Source organism: Phacochoerus africanus, chromosome 13, assembly GCF_016906955.1.
Source record: "Phacochoerus africanus isolate WHEZ1 chromosome 13, ROS_Pafr_v1, whole genome shotgun sequence".
In the NCBI taxonomy this organism is placed as follows: Eukaryota; Metazoa; Chordata; class Mammalia; order Artiodactyla; family Suidae; genus Phacochoerus; species Phacochoerus africanus.
The window spans coordinates 1,161,462-1,187,792 of NC_062556.1; the positions used below are offsets into that span (position 1 = coordinate 1,161,462).

Here is a 26,331-nt window from a genome sequence, read left to right on the forward strand (position 1 = left end):
ATGAATTGATAGGTGAAGATGAACGATGGTTACTCAGGCGACTCATACACTGTTTGTCTATTTCTACATATATCTAAACTGTCCCTCCAAAAAAAACTTGAAAAAGAATTCAATTGCTATTTGCCTCTTACTCGTAACTAAGCTCCGTATGATGTATAATTAACTTTTAGGATGGCACTCTAGCCCACAGATGGAAGCAGCTTCTCAGATTTTCTCCACCAAGAAGCCCGAAATATAGAGAAGACATGCATGTGCCTGGGGAACCTGGGAGTAGAGGGACCTGGCTGCCTTCAGCCACGACAGAAGTCCTGACTGCAGCGAGAGTAGCTTAAACACACACACACACACACACACACACACACACGCATTTTATGCTTGCACTTCCAAGTCTACTTCTGTTTTAACATAAATGTCCCCTTCCACTCACTCTTCAAAAAAACTCTAAGTTTACCTGCCTCTGCGTGGACCCAGGCATAGGAGAAAGAAACCAAGCACTAAAGGGCCGCTTACAGAGAAAGCGTTTACTGCTCACACGCTTCCTCTCATGTGGAAAGAGACATCAGAAACTCATCAAGTACAATCCCCTTCATTTTTCAGTTGAAACTGTAGTTTAAAACAACATGGTTTTCTGGAGTTCCCACTGTGGCTCAGCGGAAACGAACCTGACTGGCATCCATGAGGATGCAGGTTCGATCCCTGGTCTTGCTCAGCGGGTTAAGGATCTGGCGTAGCCATGAGCTGTGGTGTAGGTCACAGAGGGGGCTTGGATCTGGTGTTGCTATGGCCAGCGGTTACAGTTCTGATTCGACCCTGAGCCCAGGAAACTACATATGCTGCCGGTGCAGCCCTAAAAAGACCCCCCCCCCCCCAAAAAGGCTTTCTTTACCCTGCTGTATAGCACAGGGAACTATATCTAGTTACTTGTGACGGAGTATGATGGAGGATAATGTGAGAAAAAGAATGTGTGTGTGTGCATATGTATATATGTATGACTAGGTCACTTTGCTGTACAGTAGAAATTGACAGAACACTATAAATCAACTACAACAGAAAAACTAAAAACCTAAGAAAATAAATAAAAATTGGCTTTCTTTGAAGATGGTGATTAATGACTGCAGTGCCAGCAATCAGAAGTTCACAGATATATTTAAATAACACTGGGGTCAACCATGAACACACTTTTTAAATATACTGAGGCTGTAGTGGGGAAAGTGGGTAATACTGATTTCTAATTAATGAAATTCAGTAAGAAAAGGTAACTTCCAAAGATCTAACACAATGGATTACAAGATGTAAGGACTCTGAAAACAACTTTTTCCCTTTTTTGCTTTTCTCCTCCCCTTTCTAAATAAGACTACAGGGAATAGGAATTCCCGTCGTGGTGCAGTGGTTAACGAACCCGACTAGGAACCATGAGGTTGCGGGTTCGGTCCCTGCCCTTGCTCAGTGGGTTAACGATCTGGCGTTGCCGTGAGCTGGGGTGTAGGTTGCAGACGCGGCTCGGATCCCGCGTTGCTGTGGCTCTGGCGTAGGCCGGTGGCTGCAGCTCCGATTAGACCCCTAGCCTGGGAACTTCCATATGCCGCGGGAGCGGCCCAAGAAATAGCAACAACAACAACAACAACAAAAAGACAAAAAAAATAAATAAATAAAAAAAATAAATAAGACTCCAGGGAATAGAACATTATGAACAGATACCTAAGTGTTTAAGAAAATATGTCTGATTATAAAGGAAATTAATTCTAGGAGCTCAGATGAAATAATCTATTGGAAACAGGATTCATGCACAACTTACAGGGAAATGTGCAAGCTAAAAAGAACCCAGAATTACTCATTAAACACAAACTCGGCTCGGATCCCGCACTGCTGTGGCTGTGGTGTAGACTGGCAACTGCCGCTTCGATTCAACCCCTAGCCCAGGAGCCTCCATATACTGCAGGTCCAGCCCTAAAAACAAACAAGAAAACATAAACACAAACTTATCATTCTACAAACAAATTATCTATAATAGCTTTACACAAGTAACTTAGAACTTGCCACAAACTGTTTAGTGCCGAGCTGTAGTCACCACAAAACAGCATATTTTTAAACTATGATACATTTAAAATTTCAGTACCACACCTCTAATGAATGAAATAAAATGCACCCATAATAAAGCTTTATTCTTATGCAAAATAAACACTTAGAGGGCATGTGCATGTGTCTGTGGTCAGTGAGCAAAGGAGCAGGGCAGGAACCATAAAAGGGGAGGACCCTCCCAAGGTTCCTACAGCTTAAAAAAAGGAGTTCCCGCTGTGGCACAGCAGGTTAAGGATCCAGCATTGCTGCAGCTGTGGCACAGGTCACAGCTGCGGCTCAGATTCAATTTCTGGCCCGGAAACCCCCACATGACATGCATGTGGCCAAAAAATAGAAAGAAAAGAAAAAGGAAGAGCTTCTTAGTCTCTTTAACTACAAATTTCCTCAGACCAAGCAGGAAATGTAGCAATAAGGCTAACTTCTCCAGGAATGAAGCGCAAATCCACCCCCGGACACCTAAAAGCAGGTATGCGCATTCTTATTACATGAGAAGAACGAAACGCATTCTTGTTGTAGACTTAGCTTGCTGGACATAAGAATATCTCATTTTTAAATAGCCTTTTCTTCCTACAAAAATAACCATCCACGAGTTCCCATCATGGCCCAGTGGTAACAAGCCCGACGAGGATCCTTAACGACGCAGGTTCAATCCCTGAGCCGGCATCGCCGTGAGCTGCGGCATAGGCTGCCGACATGCCTCAGATCCTGCACTGCTGTGGCACAGGCTGGCAGCGACAGCTCCAACTCAGCCCCTAGCCTGGGAACTTCCATGTGCCGCGGGTGCAGCCCTAAAAAAAACAAAATGGGGAGTTCCTGTCGTGGCGCAGTGGTTAACAAATCCGACTAGGAACCATGAGGTTGCGGGTTCGGTCCCTGCCCTTGCTCAGTGGGTTAACGATCTAGCGTTGCCGTGAGCTGTGGTGTAGGTTGCAGACGCGGCTCGGATCCCGCGTTGCTGTGGCTGTGGCGTAGGCCGGGGGCTACAGCTCCGATTGGACCCCTAGCCTGGGAACCTCCATGTGCCACCTGAGCGGCCCAAGAAATGGCAAAAAGACAAAAAAAAGAAAAAAAAAACATCGAGAGGTTACTCCTGGAACATTTGTTTACAGCTTTCCAACTTCTAAATGAAGCTATACATTATTTATAATTTCAACCAATAAATTGTTTTGTATTCTACTTTTTCGACCTTATATTTATGAGATAAAAAGACAAAATTTTCAAGAACAAGTTTGTTCTTAACAAATTTACCACGCAAAGGCTTAAGAAATACATAAAATAAATTATGCAGCATTTCCCCAGAAATCAAATATCCCAGGCTAGGGGTCAAATCAGAGTTGCAGCAGAGGGCTTCACCACAGCCAGAGCAACGCCAGATCCGAGCTGCATCTGTGACCCGTGCTGCAGCCTATCGCAAGACCCGATCCTTAACCCACTGAGCGAGGTCAGGATCAAACCCACAGCCTCACGGATACTAGTCGGGTTTGTAACCTGCTGAGAAGTCTCAACCAGCTTTTAAAGAACTAAAATTTAGTAAGATATCTTTATCATTAAAAGGTAACAGCTTAACCACTCTTTAATTTGGAAGCCCTGTAAGAATTTGAGATTCGCTTCATAAACATTAATTATTCTATACTACTTTGCTCAGAGGTACCAAATTAGAAATACCTGGAGAATGATGACTATTAAGCACTGATAATACATGAAAAGAGCAAAGCACACTACACAGATCAACAAAGCACTTCCCTCCCACAGAGAAGTCAAACATACCACAGTGTGTCTAAGATGCTTTAATTACCCAATACGGTCCTTCATCTCCAGTACCAATGATCCATCAAATCTCCTTAGAATACAGTGGCTTTCAGAGCAGGTGCAGTGCACGGTCATGAAGACACCTAGGGAAGCAGCCAAAGCAAGTCCCAAGGGACGGAAGGGAAGGCTCCTTCTCGAGACAGACAGAGGGAGGAAGGGGTGGTGCCCAGGTGTCTGCTGCTCTTACCCTCACAGAAGGTTCCTGTCTGGCTGCTTCAGACAGGCTTCAGTGCTCAGCTCAATACGTGACTTTTTATTTTGGCTACACCCATGGCAGGTGCAAGTTCCTGGGCCGAGGATCAAACCTGCTGCACAGCAGTGACCTGAGCCGCTGCAGTGGCAAAGCCAGATCCTTAACCTGCTGTGCCACCAGGGAACTCCACACCTCTCCCCTCTACAGACCAGCACCTTCCACGCTGCTGGCGCCTCTGACCTCTGTACTGGAGACACTGACTCCAAGCCTTCAGAGTGGTGAATATCAAAGTGCCTCTCTGATGAGCAGAGCGTTACGAGGGTCTAACACTGAAGTTAACAGGGATGGGACCACTACAAGCATCCGCAGCAGGAATCCGAGGCGTCTCAGAGGCTCCTCAGGAGTTCCCGCTGCGGCGCAGCGTGTGAAGAATCTAGCTTTGTCTCTGCAACGGCTCGGGTTCCATCCCCAGCTGGGCACAGCGGGTTAAGGATCCAGGGTTGCTGCACGTGGGGAGCAGTTTGAAGCTGCAGCTTAAATTCAGTCCCTGGCCCAGGAACTCCCATGTGCTGTGGGCACGGCCAAAATAAAAAAGAGGTTAACACAGTAACGCTTCACTTATCCAAGATCATAAAGCATTAAGTTAATATCTGTTAACTTTCTAAATGCAGCAAAGACTCTGAATGAAACTCACCTCATGTAAAATTTTCTGAAAGAATTATTTCTAAGGCAATTATTATATGACATAATAATAAAGAGAATCTATTCAGACAGAGAGGGTTTTTTCACTGCCTGCCACAGCTGGAGCCAGGGCTCTGGGCTCCAGGGCCCTTCTCAGCATCCTGTCAGGCTCTGTCGCCGCTGCTGCTGCTGCTGCTGCTGCTGCTGGCAACTGGACCAGCACTAACGAGGGGTCAGACATTGACAACTTTCATTTTCAATGAGTTAGAAACCAAAAAATCACCTTTATTCAAACTATACCCCCAAACTTCTCAATAAAAACACTCTGTGTGGGACCCTTTCGGTTCCAATACAAGAATCTAAAACTAACTGTTCAGATAAAGACGTCAGAAAATCCGGGCTCTGGCAGTCCCAGAGAGCCCCTTCAAGTAACTGAGGGTGCACCAGCCCGTCTATCTTGGCCTCAGATTTCTCGCCTGTGAGAAGGGCTGTTACCCTCCACGCTGCAGAGTTCGTGTGACTGTCCCGAGGCCCCAAGAGAATGCGAGTGAAAGGACTGTGAGAACGTGACGGGTTCTGATGAGAACGGTATTCACGTCATTACCATGAATATTAACCTATTTTGGCTTCTTTAGTCCCACCTCGTGATTATTATATACATTCTAACAAGCTGAAATGACAAGATAAGTTATCAACTAAAAAAAGAAAGCCAGGCGTTCCCACTGGGGCTCGGCAGTATCAAACCCAACTAGTATCCACGAGGACACGGGTTCCATCCCGGGCCTCCCTCAGTGGGTTAAGGATTCAGTGCTGCCGTGAGCTGTGCTGTAGGTCACAGATGCAGCTCGGTTCTGGTGTTGCTGTGGTGTGGTGGAAGCCGGCAGCTGCAGCTCCAATTTGACCCCTAGCCTGGGAACCTCCAAATGCCACAGGTGCGGCCCTAAAAAGGAAAAAAAAGAGAAAGCCAAGGGAGTTCCTGCTGTGGGATAAAGGATCCGGCACTGCTGCAGCAGTGGCACAGGGCACAGTCACGGCTTGAGTTCAATTCCATTTGCCACCGCTGCAAGTGAAGGAAGGAAGGGCAGGAGGGAGGGAGATAGAAATAAGAAAGAGATAAAGTGCGAGAAAGAAAGAAAGGGAGAGAGAGAAAAAAAAGGGGGGTGGGGGGAGGAGTTCCTGCCGTGGCGCAGTGGAAACGAATCCGACGAGGAACCATGAGGTTCTGGCCTCGCTCAGTGGGTTAAGGAACCAGCGTTGCCATGAGCTGTGGTGTAGGTCGCAGACTCAGCTCAGATCCCGCATTGCTGTGGCTGTGGTGCAGGCCGGCAGCTGTAGCTTGGCTTCGATCCCTAGCCTGGGAACTTCCATTTGCCATGGGTGTGCCCCTAAAAAAAAAAAAAAAAAAAAACGGAAGTGGGGGACGGAAGGAGGCAGGCGGGCCAAACTAAAGCCGCACTGGAGAGACAGAGCAGGTACTCAAGGCCGGTCACTTGGATGAACACGTCTGACACTTCATCAGCACAAAGGAAGCTGAGACATGAACATATGGCGTGTTCCCTATTGTTTTAGTTGTTGATGAATTTCAAAGATGTCAATTATGTAACACAAGGAGAAGAAATTCAATGAGGTCTCAAAGTTGTGGAAGAATCTACTGTTTTCTTCCACTGAAGTACTAAAAATGCACAGGAAAACTCGCTGGCTAACAGCTCAAGCAAGAGCTGCCTTCACATGAAAAATGTGCCGTCGCACTGTCACGTCCAAGAAAAGACATTCATTTCATGACAGTGGGAAACACAGCCTTCAGAGAGGGCCTGCCTCATTCTCCACGCTCTGTCACGGGAACAAGACATTCAAACACGAGCCCCAGCTGACAGAAAGAAGCGCTGCTCTTCAGAGAGAGGACTGGCTCCTATAATAGCCTGGCTCTCACCCCAGAAGCGCTCCCACCAAGAATAAACTTTACGACAGGCTGCCGTACAGAGAGCGGGCCTCCAGCTGCTCCTCTGGGCAGACGTCAGCGAGCGTGGGATAAGAGAGATGAAGCTGCTATCACATCCAGGCCCACGAGGGAATTTCTCACCCACTTCTCAGGAGCAGGCGGACAGGAAGAGAGGCGGCTTCAACACCAAACCGAACCGCTTTAAAGCGATTCAACATTTGCCTCCTGCTTCCACAGGAAATAAACCGCCATGAAATCGGTTCGAAATCTCGCCCCTTTCCTGAGCCAGTGAGGTCCCCAGAGCCATGCCTCCCAGGGCTGAGGCCACCTCACACTGAGGGGAAGCAGACAGCTGGGGACAGCACAGCACAGCACGGAGTCGCAGCACGGCCCCGTCCCCCTAAGCAAGCACACAACCCACAGAAAACTGCACTGAGTCCAAGAAACACAGCCTCCTGGGAAATCAAACATCAGTGGAGAACAAAGGCCATAAAATACTTCTTCAAGTGTTTAAAGGAAAACTAATGTGCTGGCGAAATTTTTTTTTTTTTGCCTTTTAGGGCTGCACTGGTGGCACATGGAGGTTCCCAGGCTAGGGGTCCAACTGCAGCTGCAGCCGCCGGCCTACACCACAGCCACAGCAACGGGGGATCCGAGCCGCTTCTGCCACCTACACCACAGCTCATGGCAACGCCAGATCCTTAACCCACTGAGTGAGGCCAGGGGTCGAACCTGCGTCCTCATGGATGCTCGTTGGATTCGTTAACCACTGAGCCATGACAGCAATTCCAGTTAAATATTTTTGAAATACACAGTTTTCATTCATGGATAACAGCGTAAATACTTTCTCCTGATTTTCAATGCTTCAAATATAATTTGCCGTATGTGTGATTTAACACACAGCTCATGTCCTCAGGTTCTATAAAGACAGGGCTGGGAGAACAGCCGGGAGATCAGCCTAACACTTGCTGAGCGCCTGCTACACGCACCAGTGCTGTTTTCCCCGTCTGGACATGGATGTTTATTTTACATATTAGTAAATCAGCATGTAAAGAAGCTACGCAGTTATTTTTTAAGCACAGGGGATGCGTGAACCAACAAAAAACTATACCAAGAAAGCAAGCGGGAAAAGGCAGACTACACAGCATCTCTGGTCAATCGGGGCTGATGGCAGCATCACTCTGGATGGTAACAATTGCCGGTAACAATCCATGAGGTCATCCAGAGAGAAGCGCGGCCGATTATCTCTTCAGGTGTCTCCTAAGATCACTATATAAAGTTTCCATCAGTATTATATCAATGTTCTGATATATTGATATTTTACATTCTTATCAAAGAGACTGCTATTCATGTCTCTGGGAGTAAAAAAAAAAACCTTAAGTCAATTCTTAAAACACTCCCACAAATTCTTAACAGTCCGAGAGGAAGACAGATACTAACGTGCGTGCCAGGCCTGTGGCCTGCATGTTTAACCCGCTCAGTGAGCGCGAGTGGCCGGGGCAGGCCTTCCGGAGGGGCCGTGTGAATGCGGGAATGCTTCCTACGGTCCCGCTTTTCAGTGTGACCACCAAGGTCCATGCATCCTGCTGTCCTGAGAGTCCATTCTACCTCCCACTACCGACTTTTTACGACGACAGAAGTGCTTGATTCTGTCAGTAGAAATTCAACCTTAAACAATTCCTCCTGTTGGACTATTTCGTGAGCATTTTAAACACACCCACTGCTCGCCTAGTGAATGTCCATAAAGAGAGCACAGCCTTCTCTGAACAGCCACATCTGTTCCAAGCATTCTCAGAACCTCAGTTATCTCGGTGGCTTGAAAACACCACTTGGCAGGCTGCACTGGGCCCCCGTGTGAACTGGGAGAGGACACAGACAGCAGGGGCCTGAGCGTGTCCTCCCTGCTGTCACTGCTGAGGCCAGGGCCTCGGATCGGCTGCCTTCAACATCCGGCTGCCAAGAAGCCACGTCCGAGAGATAAGGACCAACAGCAGAAATTCTACCTTAATATTGAAACCCTAGCAAACTAACAATCCCAGACAGATTCCCAGAGTTAGCGGCTAAGTTCCTCGGTCTAAATCCTGGTCACTGGCAATGAGCTGGACCCTATACTGCAGACTGTCAAATGAGACAGCGTGGGAGCTCCCCTGCTGCTCAGCGGGTTAAGGATCCAGCACTGTCCCTGATGTGGCCTGGGTTACCTCCCTGGCCTGGGAATTTCCACATGCCATGGGTGCAGCCCAAAAAGGGGGGGCAGGGGGAGTAGAAAGAGATGGTCCCCAAGGCAGAAGCTAAACCACTTGGAGCAGCAGAGGCGGGGATAATAGTTCCCGGAGCTGCCCCAGGACCACACCTCTGCCTAGCCAGCTCTGGCTGGCGAGGTCACCTCCTACTGCCCCCTTGGCCACCAGCGACGCCCCCTCGGGTCTGCGCACAGACCACTCGTTAGGCAGCAGAGGCTAAGAGAACTCCCCACAACATGAGGTCACACTTATTCCAGGAAGCGCCAGGATCACCAAGGGCAGACCGTGGCCCCACCGGGAAGCCGAGAGCCTGGAGACTGAGAGGAGCGGAAAGGAGCTTCCCAATCGCCTTCGCCTCGGAAGTTCTCCCCGGAACCTGGTCTGGGGACTGCCTTCGTCAGAGCTCCTCGCTGCGTAAAACAAAGCCAAGGAGCTCCCACTCGGGCACAACAGGACCAGCAGCATCTTGGGACTGCGGGGTCACGGGTGCCATCCCCAGCCCAGCACAGTGCACTGAAGATCCAGCGTTGCCGCAGCTGCGGCTCAGGTCACGACTGCAGCTCGGATCTGATCCCTGGCTCAAGAGCTCCATGGGCCACAGGACAGCCGAAAAGCAAAAGGAAAAAAATAGCCAAAACACTCACAAAATATAACAATTCAATACATTTCTGAAGTTGTTAGTTTAACAATTAGATTTTAGAATGCCAAGACTAAGTGAAAGGAACATAAAATCAGACCTTTAGATGTTATAAAGTCTCCATAACTATGGTCCCATTTAGCTACATGTGGCTATTTGAATTCAAATAAAATTTAATTAAAATTAAATAAACTTGGAGTTTCCGTTGTGGCCCAGCAATAACGAACCCGACTAATATCCATGAGGGTGTGGGTTCTACCCCTAGCCCTGGCCTGGGAACCTCCATCTGCCATGGCTATGGCCCTAAAAAGACAAAAAAAGAAAAGAAAAAAAAAGAATTCAGTTCCTCAGTCACACAAGTCCCACTCCTGATGCTCGAATGCACTGTGTGGCTACTGCAGCGGCTACATGTGAGAGAATAAAGATAACATTTGCATCAACACAGAGAGTTCTACTGGACAGCACAACTCGGAGGAGATCTGCCACAAGAAGGACAAGAGCACAGTATCTACACAGCAATGATCAAAATATAGATAGAGGAGTTCCCGTCATGGCTCAGCAGTAAATGAACCCAACCAGCATCCATGAGGATCCGAGTTCAATCTCTGGCCTCATTCAGTGGGTGAAGGATCTGGCGTGGCTATGAGCTGGGGAGTAGGCTGCAGACGAGGCTTGGATCCCGTGTTGCTGTGGCTGTGGTACAGGCCGGCGGCTACAGCTCAGGCTGGACACCTAGCCTCGGAACTTCCATATGCCACAGGTGTGCCCCTAAAAAGCAAAAAAATATAGATAGATAGATAGACAGACAGACAGACAGACAGAAATGTTCCGTATCTTAACTGTGTGGCTGTTCATTGGCGCATATAAGTGCCACTGGCATGTTTATTTTATTTATTTTCTTGCTTTCTAGGGCCGCACCCGCAGCACATGGAAGTTCCCGGGCGAGGGGTCGAATCGGAGCTACAGCTGCCGGCCTCCGCCACAGCCACAGCCACGCGGGATCTGCTGAAGGTGCACTTCGTCAAGAGCTGTCAGGTGCACTGCTTCCCACAGATGCCGTCCAAATGGTAAAAGCAAAGAAGTGGGCAATGAAAAGTCTGGCCCAATGACTTCAAGATTTCACACCTGAGCATCCGAACAGCCAGGTACTGCCAGTCCCAATGCTGCAAGAGTTAAGCATCATGCCACTGATAAAAGTCACAGCGGGTCACGAGGTGCACCCCCTGCGGCCTCGGGCGGCCCCTCTCCAGGCCGAGCAGTTCTCCAAAGGGAGAGAGGGGACCAGAAGGGGGACCCCACCGGCTCCCCAGAGAGGTGAGCAAGAACAGGAGCTCTCAGGTCTGGCTGCTCGACGGGAACGCGGGGACGTCACCGCACTCCCGACCTGGGCGTGTGCAACACAGGTAGCTTTGTGTCAGAAGACACCACTGTCTGTTTTATCCAACCACGCCCACGAGGTGTGTGGGCGTCCAGTATTTACACCGTATGCAAACTACGAGCTTTGTGACTCGTGGTGGTTGAGAACACCGGCAACACAGAGAAACAGAATCGAATGAACAGACAAGGCATGTCGCACCCACAGCATGTACACATATAAAAAGACTGGAAGAAAGCATGAACGGATGGAAAGTGCTTGATTTCTCAGGCTGTCTTTTCCTTTCGGGAGACAGCGGTGCTGCTGCAGTAACGGCATTTGCGTAAAACAAAAGCAAACGGTGAGATATTTACAAATAGCACACTTACCACAGTGGGGTTGCCACTACTTATCAACTGGCTGACTTCATGAAAAATGCTTTGGCAGTCAATTGATTTATCTAACGATCCTCGTTTTACAATTACTGCTACTGCTAATAGAATCTGTTCCCGAACATACTTTTGGAGGCTGTAAAACATAAAAATCATTGTGAAAACTTTTACATAAATCCAATATAAAAGTCCTCCCAAATTTCTCCCTGGGCCTGAAGCTACTCACACACGGCTACACCTAAGGCAGCGCCTCTGAGCTCCACACTGACTCCCCAGCCAGAGACCCGGGTTCGAATCCACACTCAGGTATATACCGGCCACAGGACCCTGGGCAGCCAGTTCACACTCAGAGCCTCAGTTCTCGCCCAAGTGAAGTGGGGATCAGGGCACGGATCAGGGGGGGGGGGCGGGGAGGATTCGACACCCTTACAGGGCACCCAGGGCATCCCAGGCGCCACCTCAGCGCAGCTGCTTCGGGCAGTGCTCGGGGTCGAGGCACAAGTCGGGGCCCATGAGCCAGACCGAGATAGGTTCTGACCTAATATGCTTCTCCGAGCAACTGCACAGTCTCAGCTCAGTTCCCTTTAAGGTGAAAGGCAGCATCGTGCAACGCGTGGAGACACCCAAGTTCCTAACACCCGTGCCACGCTCCTATCTACATCCTATTCCTTGGCGCGGGGCAGAGGAGTCGGCCTTGCCGGAGGAGGCCTTCTACAGAGCCCACCAGGCCAGCTGCCCGCCGGTTCTTAAAGGACACGCGTGGGAGTTCCCGCTGGGGCACGATGAGATCGGCCCCAGGATCTCAAGAGCCGATGAGATCGGCGGCGTCTTGGGAGCCCTGGGACACTGGTTTGATCCCCAGCCAGGCGCAGTCAGGTGGGGATTTGGCATCGCCGAGCTGCAACCTGGATCAAGATTGTGGCTCAGATCTGATCCTTGGCCCGGGAATCCCATAGGCCACAGGGTGGCCAAACATGCGGCGGGCGGGGCGGGGGGGGGGGGGGGGGACAGGCTCAGAAAACACAGCCCTAAGCTTTACAATCCAGCCTCCAGGCTGCCACCACGGCAGCGCCATACGCCCTCCCTGGCCAGGGAGCAGCAGGCCCAGCCCGGCCCTCCTGGGACCCCCCCCCACCGCCGCTGTCCTCTCACTCCAAAAAGTGTCCCCACCTGGACATAAATGACCCAATCACCACGTCCAAGGCCCCTCAGGGCCAACGACCTCCTCCCCTCTCACCTCGGCTCTTCCCCACCCACTTCAAACCACGGCTGCCCTGAACTTCCTCCAGTTCCTGGCACAAAGCTGATGCCCTTCCAGGCCTCTAAATGCCACCCTCTGCCCGAGCCTACTGACTGCAAAGGAGGTGCCCCCACAGCTCCCACAACATGAAGCATCTGTTACTACAGGTTTCACTGTACCCCGGCCGGCTGCCACGGAGCCTGCAGTGAGGTCCCCAGAAAGCACACCACCTGCCAGGCACAGGCGCCTACCAGACATTCATGCAAATGAACCAACACCGGCTCGCTCCGTCAAGAATGAAGGGGGAAAACATTCCTTCAAAACAGACTTGAAGAGTTCACTAAGCAGGAGTTCCCGTGTGGCTCAATGGTTAAAGAACCCGACTCGTATCCATGAGGATACAGGTTCAATCCCTGACCTCGCTCAGTGGGTTAAGGATCCGGCGTTGCCGTGAGCTGTGGTGTAGGCTGGCGGCGACAGCTCAGATTCAACCCCCAGCCTGGGAACCTCCATATGCCTCAGATGCGGCCCTAAAAAGAAAAAAAAAGTTCATTAAGCAAGTAGAAGCAGAGATCTTACTGTGCACAAGAATGTGAACTAACAAAAGGGAGTTTTTGTACTTATGGGAGGAAACAATCATTTCAAACACACTAACTACCAGGAAGGCACATGTCAAACTAGTTTTAAATATTCAAACACACTAACTACCAGGAAGGCACATGTCAAACTAGTTTTAAATATTGCTCCTGGCAAAAACTGTAAGTTACTAAGAAGTGAGTTCCCATTGCGGCTCAGCAGGTCAAGAAGCCAACTAGTATCCATGAGAACGTGGGTTCGATCCCTGATCTTGCTCAGTGGATTAAGGATCTGGTGTTGCCACGAGCTGCGGCACAGGTCACAGACAAGGCTCAGATCTGGTGTGGCTGTGGCTGTGGTGCAGGCCAGCAGCTACAGCTCTGATTCAACCCCTAGCCCGGGAACTTCCATATGCCATAAGTGTGGCCCTAAAAAAAAAAAAAAGAAAGAAAGAAAAACTAGGAAAATAAATAATTATACCTAACATTTACTAAATGCTTATGACCTGCAAGTCTCCATATGTACTAACATCAAAAAATTAATACTTTCAATCATCACAACCTTTTGAGCAAGCATTATTATTTACTCTAATAATCAGAAAAATCAATGCACAGATTAAATAATCTGCCCAAGGTCACATGGAGTTAGTGGCAGAAATGGGGCTCACGGTCCCCTTCTCAACCACTCGGCTATGCTGCCTTTTAAAATGTGCACCCTGCATTTCACTCTGTGCAGACAAGAAAAACGTCCATGCGGCCACGGGAAATGCACGACGGGACACGCGTGGACTTCTACAGGGCAGAGCCGGGGGCGTTCCACCTCAGCAGCTCACCACGTTTTGACCTGACTCTAGTCCATTCTGTGGGACATTCTACAAGATGAAAATGTCATGAAAGACCAAGGAAGGCAGAACTATTCCAGATTAAGGAAGACATGACAAATAAACACAACATATAAATCTGTGGTTAAATCCCGGATCAAAAAAATAACGTCCTGACCTTTAAAAAAAAAACTTCTTGGGAATTCCTGTTTTAACAGAGCAGGTTAAGGATCTGGCCATTGTCTCTGCAGCAGCATGGTTCAATCCCCAACCAGCACAGGGGGTTAAGGATCTGGCTTTGCCACAGCTGTGGCAAAGATCGCAGCTGTGGCTCAGATTCAATCCCTGGCACAGGAATTTCCATATGCCACACGTGCAGCCAAAACAAACAAACAAACACACTTCTCTTGTGGCTCAGCAGAATAAAGATCCAGCACTGTCACTGACTATAGGCTCAGGTCACGGCTGTGGTGCGGGTCTGATCGCTGGCCCGGGAACTTTTGTATGCCAAGGGCACAGCAAAAAGCAAAACCAAAAACCTCTAAGGGAGGAAAAGGATACAAATAATATTATTCAGAAAACTGTGGATATCAGAATATGAGGTCAGAATTATATTGATTTTAAAAATATAGTAATTATATCAAGAGTGTTGAGATCACACCTCAGGAGAGACGTGCTTAAGTTTTTAAGGATAAAGTGTCACTATTTCTGCAGCGTACGGTCAGTGGTTCGGGGAGAAAGTGCACAGAACAAATGAGAGAGAAACCAAGTGTGACAAAATGGTAACTGAGCCTCTACGAGAGCAGGAGAGGTGCATGTTCACAGACCTACTCTTTCAGCCTTGCCTAAAACTTTTTCTTTCTGAAAGTAAGTGTTTGGAAGAAAATACGTAAGTGAACTTTTTTTTTTTTTTTTTTGGTCGTTTGTCTTTTTAGGGCTGCACTCACGGCATATGGAGATTCCTAGGCTAGGGATCAAACCCGAGCCGTAGTGGCCCGCCTACGCCACAGCCACAGCCACAGCCACAGCCACGCCACATCCAAGCCGTGTCTGCGACCTACGCCACAGCTCATGGCAACGCCAGATCCCTAACCCACTGAGCGAGGCCAGGGATCGAACCCACAACCTCATGGTTCCTAATCAGATTCGTTTCTGGTGCACCGTGATGGGAACTCCAACAAAGTGAACTATTTCAATGCAAAAGCCTATAGTCAACTCTAAATTAGCATCTGAACTAATCAGAACTATTAGGGTGAGATTACTTTGGATGACACAGGATCACACCCACACACACCATCAAAATCTGTTGCACGCCTATGTCCCAAGCTCCCCCCCCCCAGCTCAGCGGTTCTGTGTGGGGGGTAAGGGCGTGGCGGCTGTGACAGAGCAAGGTAAAAACACACCCAAAGGGGCACATTAAACAACGAGTTAAAATTTAAAGAAAGAAAGAACATCAGCAGGAAGGAGGAAAGGTATGAGACGGGAGCACGTTTTCCTCACTGTATTAAATAAAAGTAGAAAAAAGAAGCCGCCCCTCCCCTCACGTTCACGTACATCCACTCAGCCTTCCAACCCGCAAGGCCAACAGGCTCGGCAACGCTGGGCTTCCTGCTCTCGTGTGTTCTGTGATGTGCGCAGCACTGACTCTCACTTTACTGAGGGCCGCAGCCACGCCAGTAAGTCCAATCCAGCGTCAGGGACTCAGGGGCTGCTCGTCAAGGCCGCGAGAGCAAAGCTCAGACGGGGCGCTCTGAGTCGGCCGCGCCCGCGGCGGGCGGCAGTGCCCTGGGCCAGGGCTGGAACCCACACCACAGGGGCCAGAGCCCGGCAGCGACAAGGCTGGATCCTTAACCCACTGCACCACGCACGCTCGCCTAACTTACTCGGCCAAGCTCCACGCACGGGGGCCGCCCGGCACCAGCAGCCTGAGCACAGAGCAGCTCCTGCCCCGAGGGGGCGGGCGAGCAAGCGCCCGCGCAGGAAGCCGCCGCCGCCGGGAGCAGGCCTGGCCCTTAGGGGACTCAGAGGAGGGGCGCAGACGACTCTCTCCCCCAGAGGCGTGTGGCTAAGCGCTTCCCTCAACGGGTTTTGAATCATACAAGCAGGGAACCCGCACGGTCTGGTAAAACGTTCCAACAACAGAGCGTGCATCGCGGCAGCTTCACGCCCAGGCCCGCTGCTCAACGCCGGGCCCCCCGCCAAAGGGAACCGGCGAGCGTCTGGTGCTGTTCTCCCGCAGCCTCGGGATGCGCGGCCTGCGTCCACGCGGGGGTCGCCCGTGGTCCGCTCGGGCGCGTGGCTTCCCGACCCTCCCGGGCCCCCGCCTGCGTCCCCGAGCGCACCGCGAGCAGAGAGGGGGCTGCCACTGCCTCCAGAGCGACCCCGGGGTACCAGCCAGGCCCCAGAACTGCGCAACGCCAACACCTGGCGTCCACACCGCCTTCCCAGACGCGAGACCCCGCGTCGCCTGCGCCAGCAGGGAGGCTGCCGTCCCGAGGCGGCCAGGCCGCCTGCCCCCGCGGGACCGTCCACCACCACGCGCTCCACACAGAGCTTACCCACGGCGACAGCCACTCAAAGCCAAGCCAGCGAGCGGGGAGGAGCCGAGCAGGAGGCCCTGGCGGCGCGGCCGCGTACTCACTTGGGCCTCTGTAAGACGTAGGTTAGGAGGAATGTGCGCAGGGACTCGATGCTGCCCTTCTCCAGCAGGATCCACTCGCGGACGACGGCCTCCATGACGGCCGTGGCGGCCTGGAAGAGCACGTAGTCCACCTTGCTGGTTTCTGACGAGAGAACAGACAGCGGCTTCAGACGCGGCCCCGCTCCCCCTGACCACGCTGCACGGCTCAACGGGGAACAGAGGCTCAGACAAGGAATGAGACGGTTACCTGTGCCTTTTTTATCCAGTGACCTCGCGCTAGCACCACAAAGAGGTTAGTTCCTCTCAGAAGACACCTCAGGCAGGTGGCAGCTAATCACCGATCACAATTGTCACAAACTTTCCTCACCTCTCTTCAACTGTTACTTCCAAAGCATGAGGAACTAAAAAATAACACAGCTTTAACAAAAGTAAAATAAAAATAGAAAGCAATCCGAAAATGTCCTGAGAGATTCTCCCCCTGTGCAAAGCAGAACCTGGTGCCTCCGAAGCGCTGACCAGCCGTCTGGGAACAGGACTGCCGGCCAGGAGCCGAGCTGTCGCAACGGCTCAGCGGGTCGGGCGCCTGAGCTCTCGGCAGGCCGGCCCGCCTCTGACAGCAGGCTCAGAGGTAGGCACGGCCACATGCAGGTTCTTGTTCTCAGCTGCTTCTTGGAAAAGTCACGTTTGCACAAGGTGAGAAGTTCTTGTGAATTTTCTGATTGCGATACTGATCAAACTGAGTAAAATCCCAAAGCTACCCTTAGAGAGATCCAGCTTTAACTAGCAAGTGAAAGCCTCTGAACTAAGAACTGGATCAGAAGGGGAAAAAAACAGAAAATTAACACACCAAAGAAATATTACATTAATTTTCTATTTTTTTCTCTCAGTCACCAATACCACGCGTTTCCACACAGCATTATCGAAAGGGAGAAACAGTCAAAATGAAGTCAAGAAAAAGCAGAAATTTTCTGAAGCTCTACAAAGCAGCCATCATGTGAAATCCAGGCAGAGTTGGATGTGACTCCAAGACGACTAGAGAGGGGCCCCGGACTGAGAACTACGGCCAGCCACAGCGTGGCACCTTCCAGAAGCTACCGGAAGAGCATGAAGATACCGTCAGGCACATCACTTCCTCTCCTCTTGGAGCTCAGAGCCCTTAAAAATCTTACAAGTGATCGGGACACAAGTAGCTACAAAAAACATGGGGGGAAAGGTACACCTACATAAATCCCCACCACAAGAGACTCGTGCACAGGAGTTCGGAACCTACCAAAACTAGTAAGAGGGGCCCTTCTGGACCTTTTGTTTTTTAGGTTTGATTACTCCATGCTATCTTAGCATGAATTCTAACTGACATGGAAAAACTTAGAAACCTAAAAATACAATGAACAAATAAAGCAATAGCTTCTAAAAATGTAAACCTATTATAAAATAGGTGTTTAAAGTTCTAGGACGGGGGGGGGTGTTTTTATTCAAAGAGAACTTGAAACAGAACCCGGTTCTATCCACTTAGCTCACTTAGGGAGAAATACGGCAGGGCTTCATCAAGGTAACTGAAATCACCTCTTACGATAAAGCTCTTCTTGAAAGAAAACGATGGTTGTCTGCCTATCGGTGCTTCCTACTGCGAATCATAAAAAATTTTAAGGATGTGAAATCCTTAACTATGAATTTTAGCAAAGAAGCAGCATCTTAGGGACTCCCAGAATTTTAAAAGTAGAACGCTGAAGCCCATCGAATCCGATTCCTGCACTTTAGTGGCCGAGCCCGGCACTGCCAGACCGGCACTGCCAGACCGGGAGAGGAGGCTGAGGCGGCCTGGTGGGGCAGGGGCCGCTGGACGATGCGAACCCGCCCTAAACGCAGGGGCCAGGGGCCAGGGCCCAGCAGACGCTCCTGCTTCTCGTAAGCAATGAAACAGGCCTTGTCTGACTCCCTGTGCAAACATCCCAGGCTCTTCTTCTGTCCCCAGCCCCTGTTTACGGGGGTGAGGAGCAGGCCGTCCTGGACGGCACATGGCATCCGGAAGTTTTCAGGAGAGTCTCCTCCTCGGAGACCCCTGCCTGGCATCCAATGCGGATCCACACTGCGGACCCATGAGGGGCTGCCTCTCAGAAGGAAGGAATCCGAGAAAAAGAGAGCCAAATTCCCCATTTAAAAGAGGGAGTTTTCCGAACCAATCCATTTACCTCCGTATAAAACCGCCCTGGCCTTCCCAGGCCGCGCTTACACGGGGCCGAGAAGTGCCGACGCCGCCGGCAGGGGCTCTAGAGGCCGCCGGCAGCTCAGGGGCCTCGTCCCCATTCTCCGTGTCCCGAGAGGTCCTGGGGAGAGCCCGCAGCCCCCCCGGATTTCCAACACTGAGGCGGTCTCCCACCGCCCAGGGCTCCGTCGAGGCCACAAAGTGGCTTAAGCCGCCTCAGCAGCAAGTGCTCACTTCCAGCCGCCCCAACTCCAACAACACCGCGGAACGAACACCCACTGGCGCCTCGGGCGGCACCCTCAACCAGACAGAGCCCTGAAGACCAGCGGCAAAGCCAAGCGAAGGGCCGGGAGGCAGGTGCCGCGGGCACTCGCACTCGCCTCTCGGGCCTCGGGCTTCCTTCCAAAGCAGAGGCAGCCGAGCTGCAAGGCGGCTCCCAGGCACCCGCCCGCAGGGAGTCGCAGGCTGGCCGTCCGGCCTCTTCTCCCTGAGAGAGGGCAACAGCAAGCTCCAAGGTCGCGCCAGAGGCGCTGGACGCCGCCTCGAGGTCGGGGGCGACCCTCCCCCAAGAGCGGCCGTCAGCAGGTTTTGGAAGGAACACCCGGCCCCACAAAACGAGTCAACTCCCAAGCGCCAAGGACGTCGAGGGACGAAGTCTGAGGGTGCTCTCCCGACGAAATGAGCGAGCATGCGACAGGCACACACGCGAACCCACGGCAAAGAAACAAAAACTGCAAGGAAAACACAAGGCTAAGAAGAGAAAGAAACGGGGGGAAACGAGAAACATACTAAAACAGAAGTTACGAGTGGGAAGGAAGAATTTTAAGAGGCCAGAAAAGGGAAGCATCCAAGAGAAAGTCTCCCGCTCCCCGACATTCTAGAAACACGACCTACCCTCCCCCTCAATAAGAGTGTGAAAATCCTGAACTGCGATCAACTGCCACGTGCATGGGAAGTCTTCTTAGAGGAATGAACCTTTCTGTGCTGGTGGCAACTGAGTAAGGAGTTAAGCTCTCCTGCGAAGTGGAGGTGTCGGCATTAATGGAACACAGGGCTTGGCAGCACATTAATGATTACGCTTTTAACACATGCACCCAACCTTTGAAATAGTTCATGTCCCCAAATCCAAACTGCTTTCAACAGCACAGCTAGAACGAGCCATCCTGTTCTTTAGAAATTTTTATCAGAAACACAAAAGTATTCCAAAACAAGCTCAAACCATAACAAGGCAATAGTGCTTCATAAAATATACATACTCTAAAAAGGAAAAGAGAGGTATAGACACATACACTCTAATAACATACTTATCACTTGCATCAAGCAATTCCCAGCAAGAACAGGACAACTCAGTCGCGTGGGAAGTCAGAAGAGACACTGCGGGGACCTCGTGACGCAGTCCGGCTCGAGCCCGCAGAGCCAGACTCAGACCACCCGAGGTTTCCTAAATCTGCTAACGCCGAACAAGTTCAAGGCAGTGAGGACGAAGGCTCCCTTAAATTCTTAATGCGGATGTGCTGTTTTGCTGCTTTTTACCTAACATTGAGTTAAATATTCCCTACAGGCATAAGATAACTTTTCTTAGTGCCAGAGCCAGATCCAACCAAGTATACACTATTCAAAAAAAAGGAAAAACAACAACAGAAATCTTCAAAACGGCCTCATTCAGAATTAAAGGTTATTAAAACTATTTCTCCCATCGACCCCCTTAGCTTCCGAGATCAGACAAGACCGGACGCGCTCGGGGCGGTAGGCCGTGGACCGAACTCTCTCTGAGAGTGAGATCTAACCCGAAACGAGACAGAGCCGCCTGGGCCACCGCTGCCAGCTCTGTGCAGAAAGAACACGGGGCCATCTGAAATGAGGCAAGGGGTGGCGACACTGACCTTCCTGTCCCAGAGTGCTTTCACATGGCACTACCTCTGCACCCCACCACCGTCCGGGGTAATCCAGTCTGTTTGAGGAAAATGGTATCATTGCGCCCATCTCGGATGAGAGGCAAGGGGACCTCAAGCTGCCACAGGGCAGCAGGCACCCCCGGCGCCCTCCCACAGCCCTTGGCGGGAAGCGCTCAGGACACAGAACTGGAATTGCAGGCTATTCCAACCCGGAAACCAGTACTGGGGGCTAACGGATTAGTCTTCCTAAAAGCACAAGAATGAAAGGTCAGATGTTTTAGTTCCTGACACTCAACAAACCAATTTTGTGCACATGGATAACTCAAACAGCCTTCCTTTCAGAACCTTCATGTGGGTTATAATAAGTGGCTCCAATTAAAAAACAGCCAACAATAATCAGGTTATAAAATAACAATAACCAATGAAATCTCACCCCCCTCCCTTTTTGCTGCACCTGTGGCACGGGGAAGTTCCTAGGCCAGGGTTCAAAACCAAGCCACATCAGTGATAATGCTGAGTCCTTAACCACTAGGCCACCAGGGAACTCCTCTCTATTACCGAAAAATATTTAAGAGGCAGAGAAAATTCCATCTTTAAATAAGTTATAACTTCAGTAATTATTTTTAAAGAGGTCACTTCTATACATATGCCAGATAGAAGGCACTCCAAAAACATTTTTTACAAGAGAAAAAATCAATGTTTCATTTAGGAATACAATGAATAACCTACACAGAACTAATATTTGCTAAATGAGCCGAGTACAAACTGTATGGTTTAAAAAAAAAAAAAAAACCCGAAAAACAACGGAAAGAACCTGGAGAAATCCCCCTCAAAAATCTTAATTTTAAAGCACTGGGAGATAGTACAGTTTATGTCCTCTAAGTGATATCACACCTGAAAACAAGAGAAAAAGCATTAAATTTTCCTCCCACCATTAACAGCCTTCACATTACGGTCAATAATAGAACAAATTATCAGATGTAGTATCTAGGGAAGGAAAATCCAAAGCAAAAAAAAACAGTTTTCTTTCTGGCTTTATGGAACACTTTTAAAGCCACTTCAGTGGAATGATTATTAAGGCAAAGGTCAAATGTACAAACCTGCTTATTTCAAAATGAATCTAAAATATCTAACGTTCGAAATAGAAAAACCAGATGCTTTTAAAGTAAATACTTACCCAAAATATGCTTGCAAACTGCGAATGGTGACTTTGATTTCCTAAACGATAAGAATATGTGCTCAGCATGCTGGCGCTGCTCAGTGCTAACCATGGAAGGTGGTGCCTTGAGAGTTAAACACAAACAGACAGAGCACATTTGTTTAATGAGCGAGCTGGAACAACGGCAATATCCCCTCACCCACCACACTTTTAGCGAGCAATGCGAAGACAAATTCTTGCTTCCCTTTTTTTTTTTTTTAGGAACGATAACATAAACCTTCATGGTAAATATTTAAAATCTGGTTTCAGGGAAAAGGAAGAAATCCCAGGCAAGGTTTGAATCAGAATCCTTTCAAGTTGCCTACATTTTAGAAAAATACTTATTTAACTTCTGCTTTTGTTTTTTTTTTGTCTTTTGTCTTTTTAGGGCCACACCCAGGGCATATGGAGGTTCCCAGGCTAGGGGTCAAATCAGAACTGTAGCTGCCAGCCTACACCACAGCCACAGCAACGCATGATCCAAGCCACATCTGTGACCTCCACCACAGCTCACGGCAACACTGGATCCTTAACCCACAGATCCTAAACCCACAAGGGCGGCCAGGGATCGAACCCTCGTCCTTATGGATACTAGTCGGGTTCATTAACCACTGACAGGAGCTCCAACTTCTGCCATTTCTTAAAAACATCGCTAAGTTGTTGCCTTTTATTCCAGAACATACCACTCCATCTAAATTGACCAAGTTCAATGAATTTCTCAATTATTCATATTAGTAGAACTGAATCCAAAGTTATTAAAAATTGATTTCTATCCTTTAAGATAGAACTATTATCAAATAATTCTACCTCAAGTTTTCTAAAATCAAATTATTAAACCCAGAAAATGAAAAAGTAAAATTTGGAGTATACAAAATTCCTTTCTGAAAATAAACAAACCAACCAGAAAAGCCAGACTTCTCCAACAAAAACAGCTTCTAAAACTGTGCCTAGGTTTTTAAATTCCACTTTGTTCTAACAAAAGATGATATTCTTCTGAACCAAATCTACCTAGTAATATGCACTCGCATTCATGGTTTGGTTATCTTTGTCCTTTGAGCCCCATCTAAAGAGGAGACACTGCTTACACAGCATACACAGCAAAACAGCACTTGCTCACTGTGGGGAGAGAGGAGGGGGACAGAATGAGAGAAAATGAGCCTTTGTTATTATAGCCAATATAAAGTGTGGGACCCATCGCTTCACCCGTATTCCAAGAAGCTGAGGATGAAAAACATTTTGCAACCAAGTACGCATTAAATCAGCATCCACCATTTAACTACGTCAATTATGCAACACTACATACTCTCTTTCCGGTTAAAACAGTGGGGCGGGGAGGGCCACATCCAAGAGAAGTCGGCCAACGCCAATTCCCCGGCCTGAAGGAACTCTTGTAACCGGCTAAAGCCAGTTCAGACTACTATTCCCAAGGACACAGCACCCTCTACAGCTCTCCAGATAAAAATGAAGACACCCCCATTAAAGAACTGTGTTAAGTGGCGAAGCAACAAGGAGAAGCACACAGAATTAGAGCCACTGTCTTAGGACAGACGATCATGGAGTATAATCTGCAAAAGTACTGACTCACAGTGCTGAACATCTGAAGCTAACATTGTGAATCAACCACAGTATGATTTTTAAAAAAGAACTGTTGGAGTTCCTGTCGTGGCTCAGTGGTTAACGAATCCCACTAGGAACCATGAGCTTGCGGGTTCAATCCCTGGCCTTGCTCAGTGGGTTAAGGATCCGGCGTTGCCATGAGCTGTGGTGTAGACTGCAGACTCGGCTTGGATCTGGCGTTGCTGTGGCTGTGGTGTAGGCCAACAGCTGCAGCTCTGATTCAACCCCTAGCCTGGGAACCTCCAAATACCACAGGACCAGCCCTAGAAAAGGCAAAAAGACCAAAAAAAAAAACCAAAAAAACAAACCTGTTAAATTCTTTAATTTATTTTTTTTGACTGCACCCATGGCATGTGAAGTTCCCTGGCCAGGAACTGAACCTGGGCCACAGCAGTGACAACACCAGATCCTTATTAACCCATTGAGTCACACAGGGAACTCCGTTTAGTACTTTTTTAAAAAAAGATTTTATTGAATAGCTAAATATTTTTAGCTGAATATTTTTATCCTTGAATTTGCAAATTCTTCATTCTGACTATTTTCTCTAATTCAAATGAGTTTTGTGTTTACGAACCTTTTCATCATTAGTGTCTGTCCTGGACACACAGCACACGACACACTATACCATTTGTTGTACTGTTACGAATACACATCAACTATGGGAATTTCTGAATTATGCATTCTCTCTTTTCATCACCTTTGAAAAAGCACTATCGCTGGAGGGGCTGTGGAGAAAAGGGAACCCTCCTACACTGTTGGTGGGAATGTAAACTGGTACAGCCACTATGGAGAACAGTTTGGAGATACCTTAGAAATCTATACATAGAACTTCCATATGACCCCGCAATCCCACTCTTGGGCATCTATCCGGACAAAACTCTACTTAAAAGAGACACGTGCACCCGCAAGTTCATTGCAGCACTATTCACAATAGCCAGGACATGGAAACAACCCAAATGTCCATCGACAGAGGATTGGATTCGGAAGAGGTGGTCTATATACACAATGGAATACTACTCAGCCATAAAAAAGAATGACATAATGCCATTTGCAGCAACATGGATGGAACTAGAGAATCTCATCCTGAGTGAAATGAGCCAGAAAGACAAAGACAAATACCATATGAGATCACTTATAACTGGAATCTAATATCCAGCACAAACGAACATCTCCTCAGAAAAGAAAATCATGGACTTGGAGAAGAGACTTGTGGCTGCCTGATGGGAGGGGGAGGGGGAGGGAGTGGGAGGGATCGGGAGCTTGGGCTGATCAGACACAACTTAGAATAGATTTACAAGGAGATCCTGCTGAATAGCATTGAGAACTTTGTCTAGATACTCATGTTGCAACAGAAGAAAGGGTGGGGGAAAAATGTAATTGTAATGTATACATGTAAGGATAACCGGACCCCCTTGCTGTACAGTGGGAAAATAAAAAAAATTATTAAAAAAAAAAAGAAAGAAAAAGCACTATCACACATCATTCTGCATAATTAACATGCTAGTTATTCTACAAACAGAAACAGTTCCCAAGCAACTAGAGATTATCATACCGAGTGAGCTAAGTCAGAAAAAGACAAACACCATATGATATCATTTATATGTGGAATCTAAAATATGGCACAGATGAACCTATCTACAAAACAGACAGCACAGACCTGTGGTTACCGAGGGAGAGGGGGAGGGAGTGGGATGGACCGGGAGTCTGGGGTTAGTTAATTTATCAAATCCTTGCATTTCGAATGGATAAGCAATGAGGTCCTACTGTCCAACACAGGGAACTATATCGAGTCTCCTGTGATAGACCCTGATGGCGATAACATAAAAAAGCAAAATGAAAAGGCCGTATGTAGATGCATAACGGAGTCATTCTGCTGTACAACAGAAATTGGCACAGCACTGTAAACCAACTATAATAAAAAAATTCAAATTCAAATTCAAAAAGTTCCCAAAGCTAATGATTTTTGGATACTCTGATAGTCACACACTTGATAAGGTACAGGTCTCATCTAATTTTAATATAAAAACTGATATTCCACTTATAAAATTCCAGGCTTCATAAATAATATAGTATGATCTAACACCTAGTTTATATTAATCACCTGACTGATCATTATCACACAAACAATAAAATCATCGGCGTTCCTGTCGTGGCTCAGCGGAAACGAATCTGACTAGGATACCTAATGATGGAGGTTTGAACCCTGGCCTTGCTTGATGGGTTAAGAATCCCATGTTGCCATGAGCTGTGGTGTAGGTCACAGACACGGCTCAGATCCCGAGTTGCTGTGGCTCTGGTGTAGGCCGGCAGCCGTAGCTCCAATTAGACCCTTAGCCTGGGAACCTCCATATGCCGCAGGCACGGTCTTAAAAAGACAAAATAATAATAAAAACATCAATCAAGGAGTTCCCGTTGTGGCTCAGCAGAAATGAATCTGACTAGTATCCATGAGGACACAGGTTCAATACCCAGCCTTGCTCGGTGGGTTAAGGATCCGGTATTGCCGTGAGCTGTGGTGTAGGTCACAGATGTGGCTCAGATCTGCGCTGCTGTGGCTGTGGTGTAGGCCAGCAGCTGTAGCTCCAATTCCACCCCTAGCCTGGGAACCTCCATATGCCTCAGGTGCGGCCCTAGAAAGCAAAAAAAAAAAAAAAAAAAGGTTTGGGGGGAGGAAGTCCTCCTGTCAAATCCTACGAGGCCCTCAGACTTCCTTTCCTTGGTGGGCTACAATGACAAACATCGGTCACTGTAAACAGCAACGATGCCACGCAGCTGCCATGCAGAATATGCGAAATGCTGTAATACGGGCTCTCT

At 48.8% G+C, this 26,331-nt stretch overlaps 1 protein-coding gene across 6 annotated transcripts in view; it reads right to left on the bottom strand.

The window, feature by feature from the left end:
- Nucleotides 1-26,331, bottom strand: part of XPO4 (exportin 4) — a 105,008-nt gene that overhangs the window by 59,817 nt on the left and 18,860 nt on the right. For 2 of the 6 annotated variants that reach the window (XM_047756264.1, XM_047756261.1), the window contains exons 2-4: nucleotides 21,880-21,985; nucleotides 16,605-16,746; nucleotides 11,325-11,463 (exon numbers count right to left, since the gene is read on the bottom strand). In XM_047756264.1, the coding sequence (XP_047612220.1) occupies nucleotides 11,325-11,463; nucleotides 16,605-16,746; nucleotides 21,880-21,985 (387 nt within the window). Of the gene's footprint in view, nucleotides 1-11,324; nucleotides 11,464-16,604; nucleotides 16,747-16,851; nucleotides 17,006-21,879; nucleotides 21,986-26,331 lie in introns of those variants that run through there. The other 4 variants (XM_047756262.1, XM_047756263.1, XM_047756266.1 and 1 more) reach the window with 4 other exon arrangements.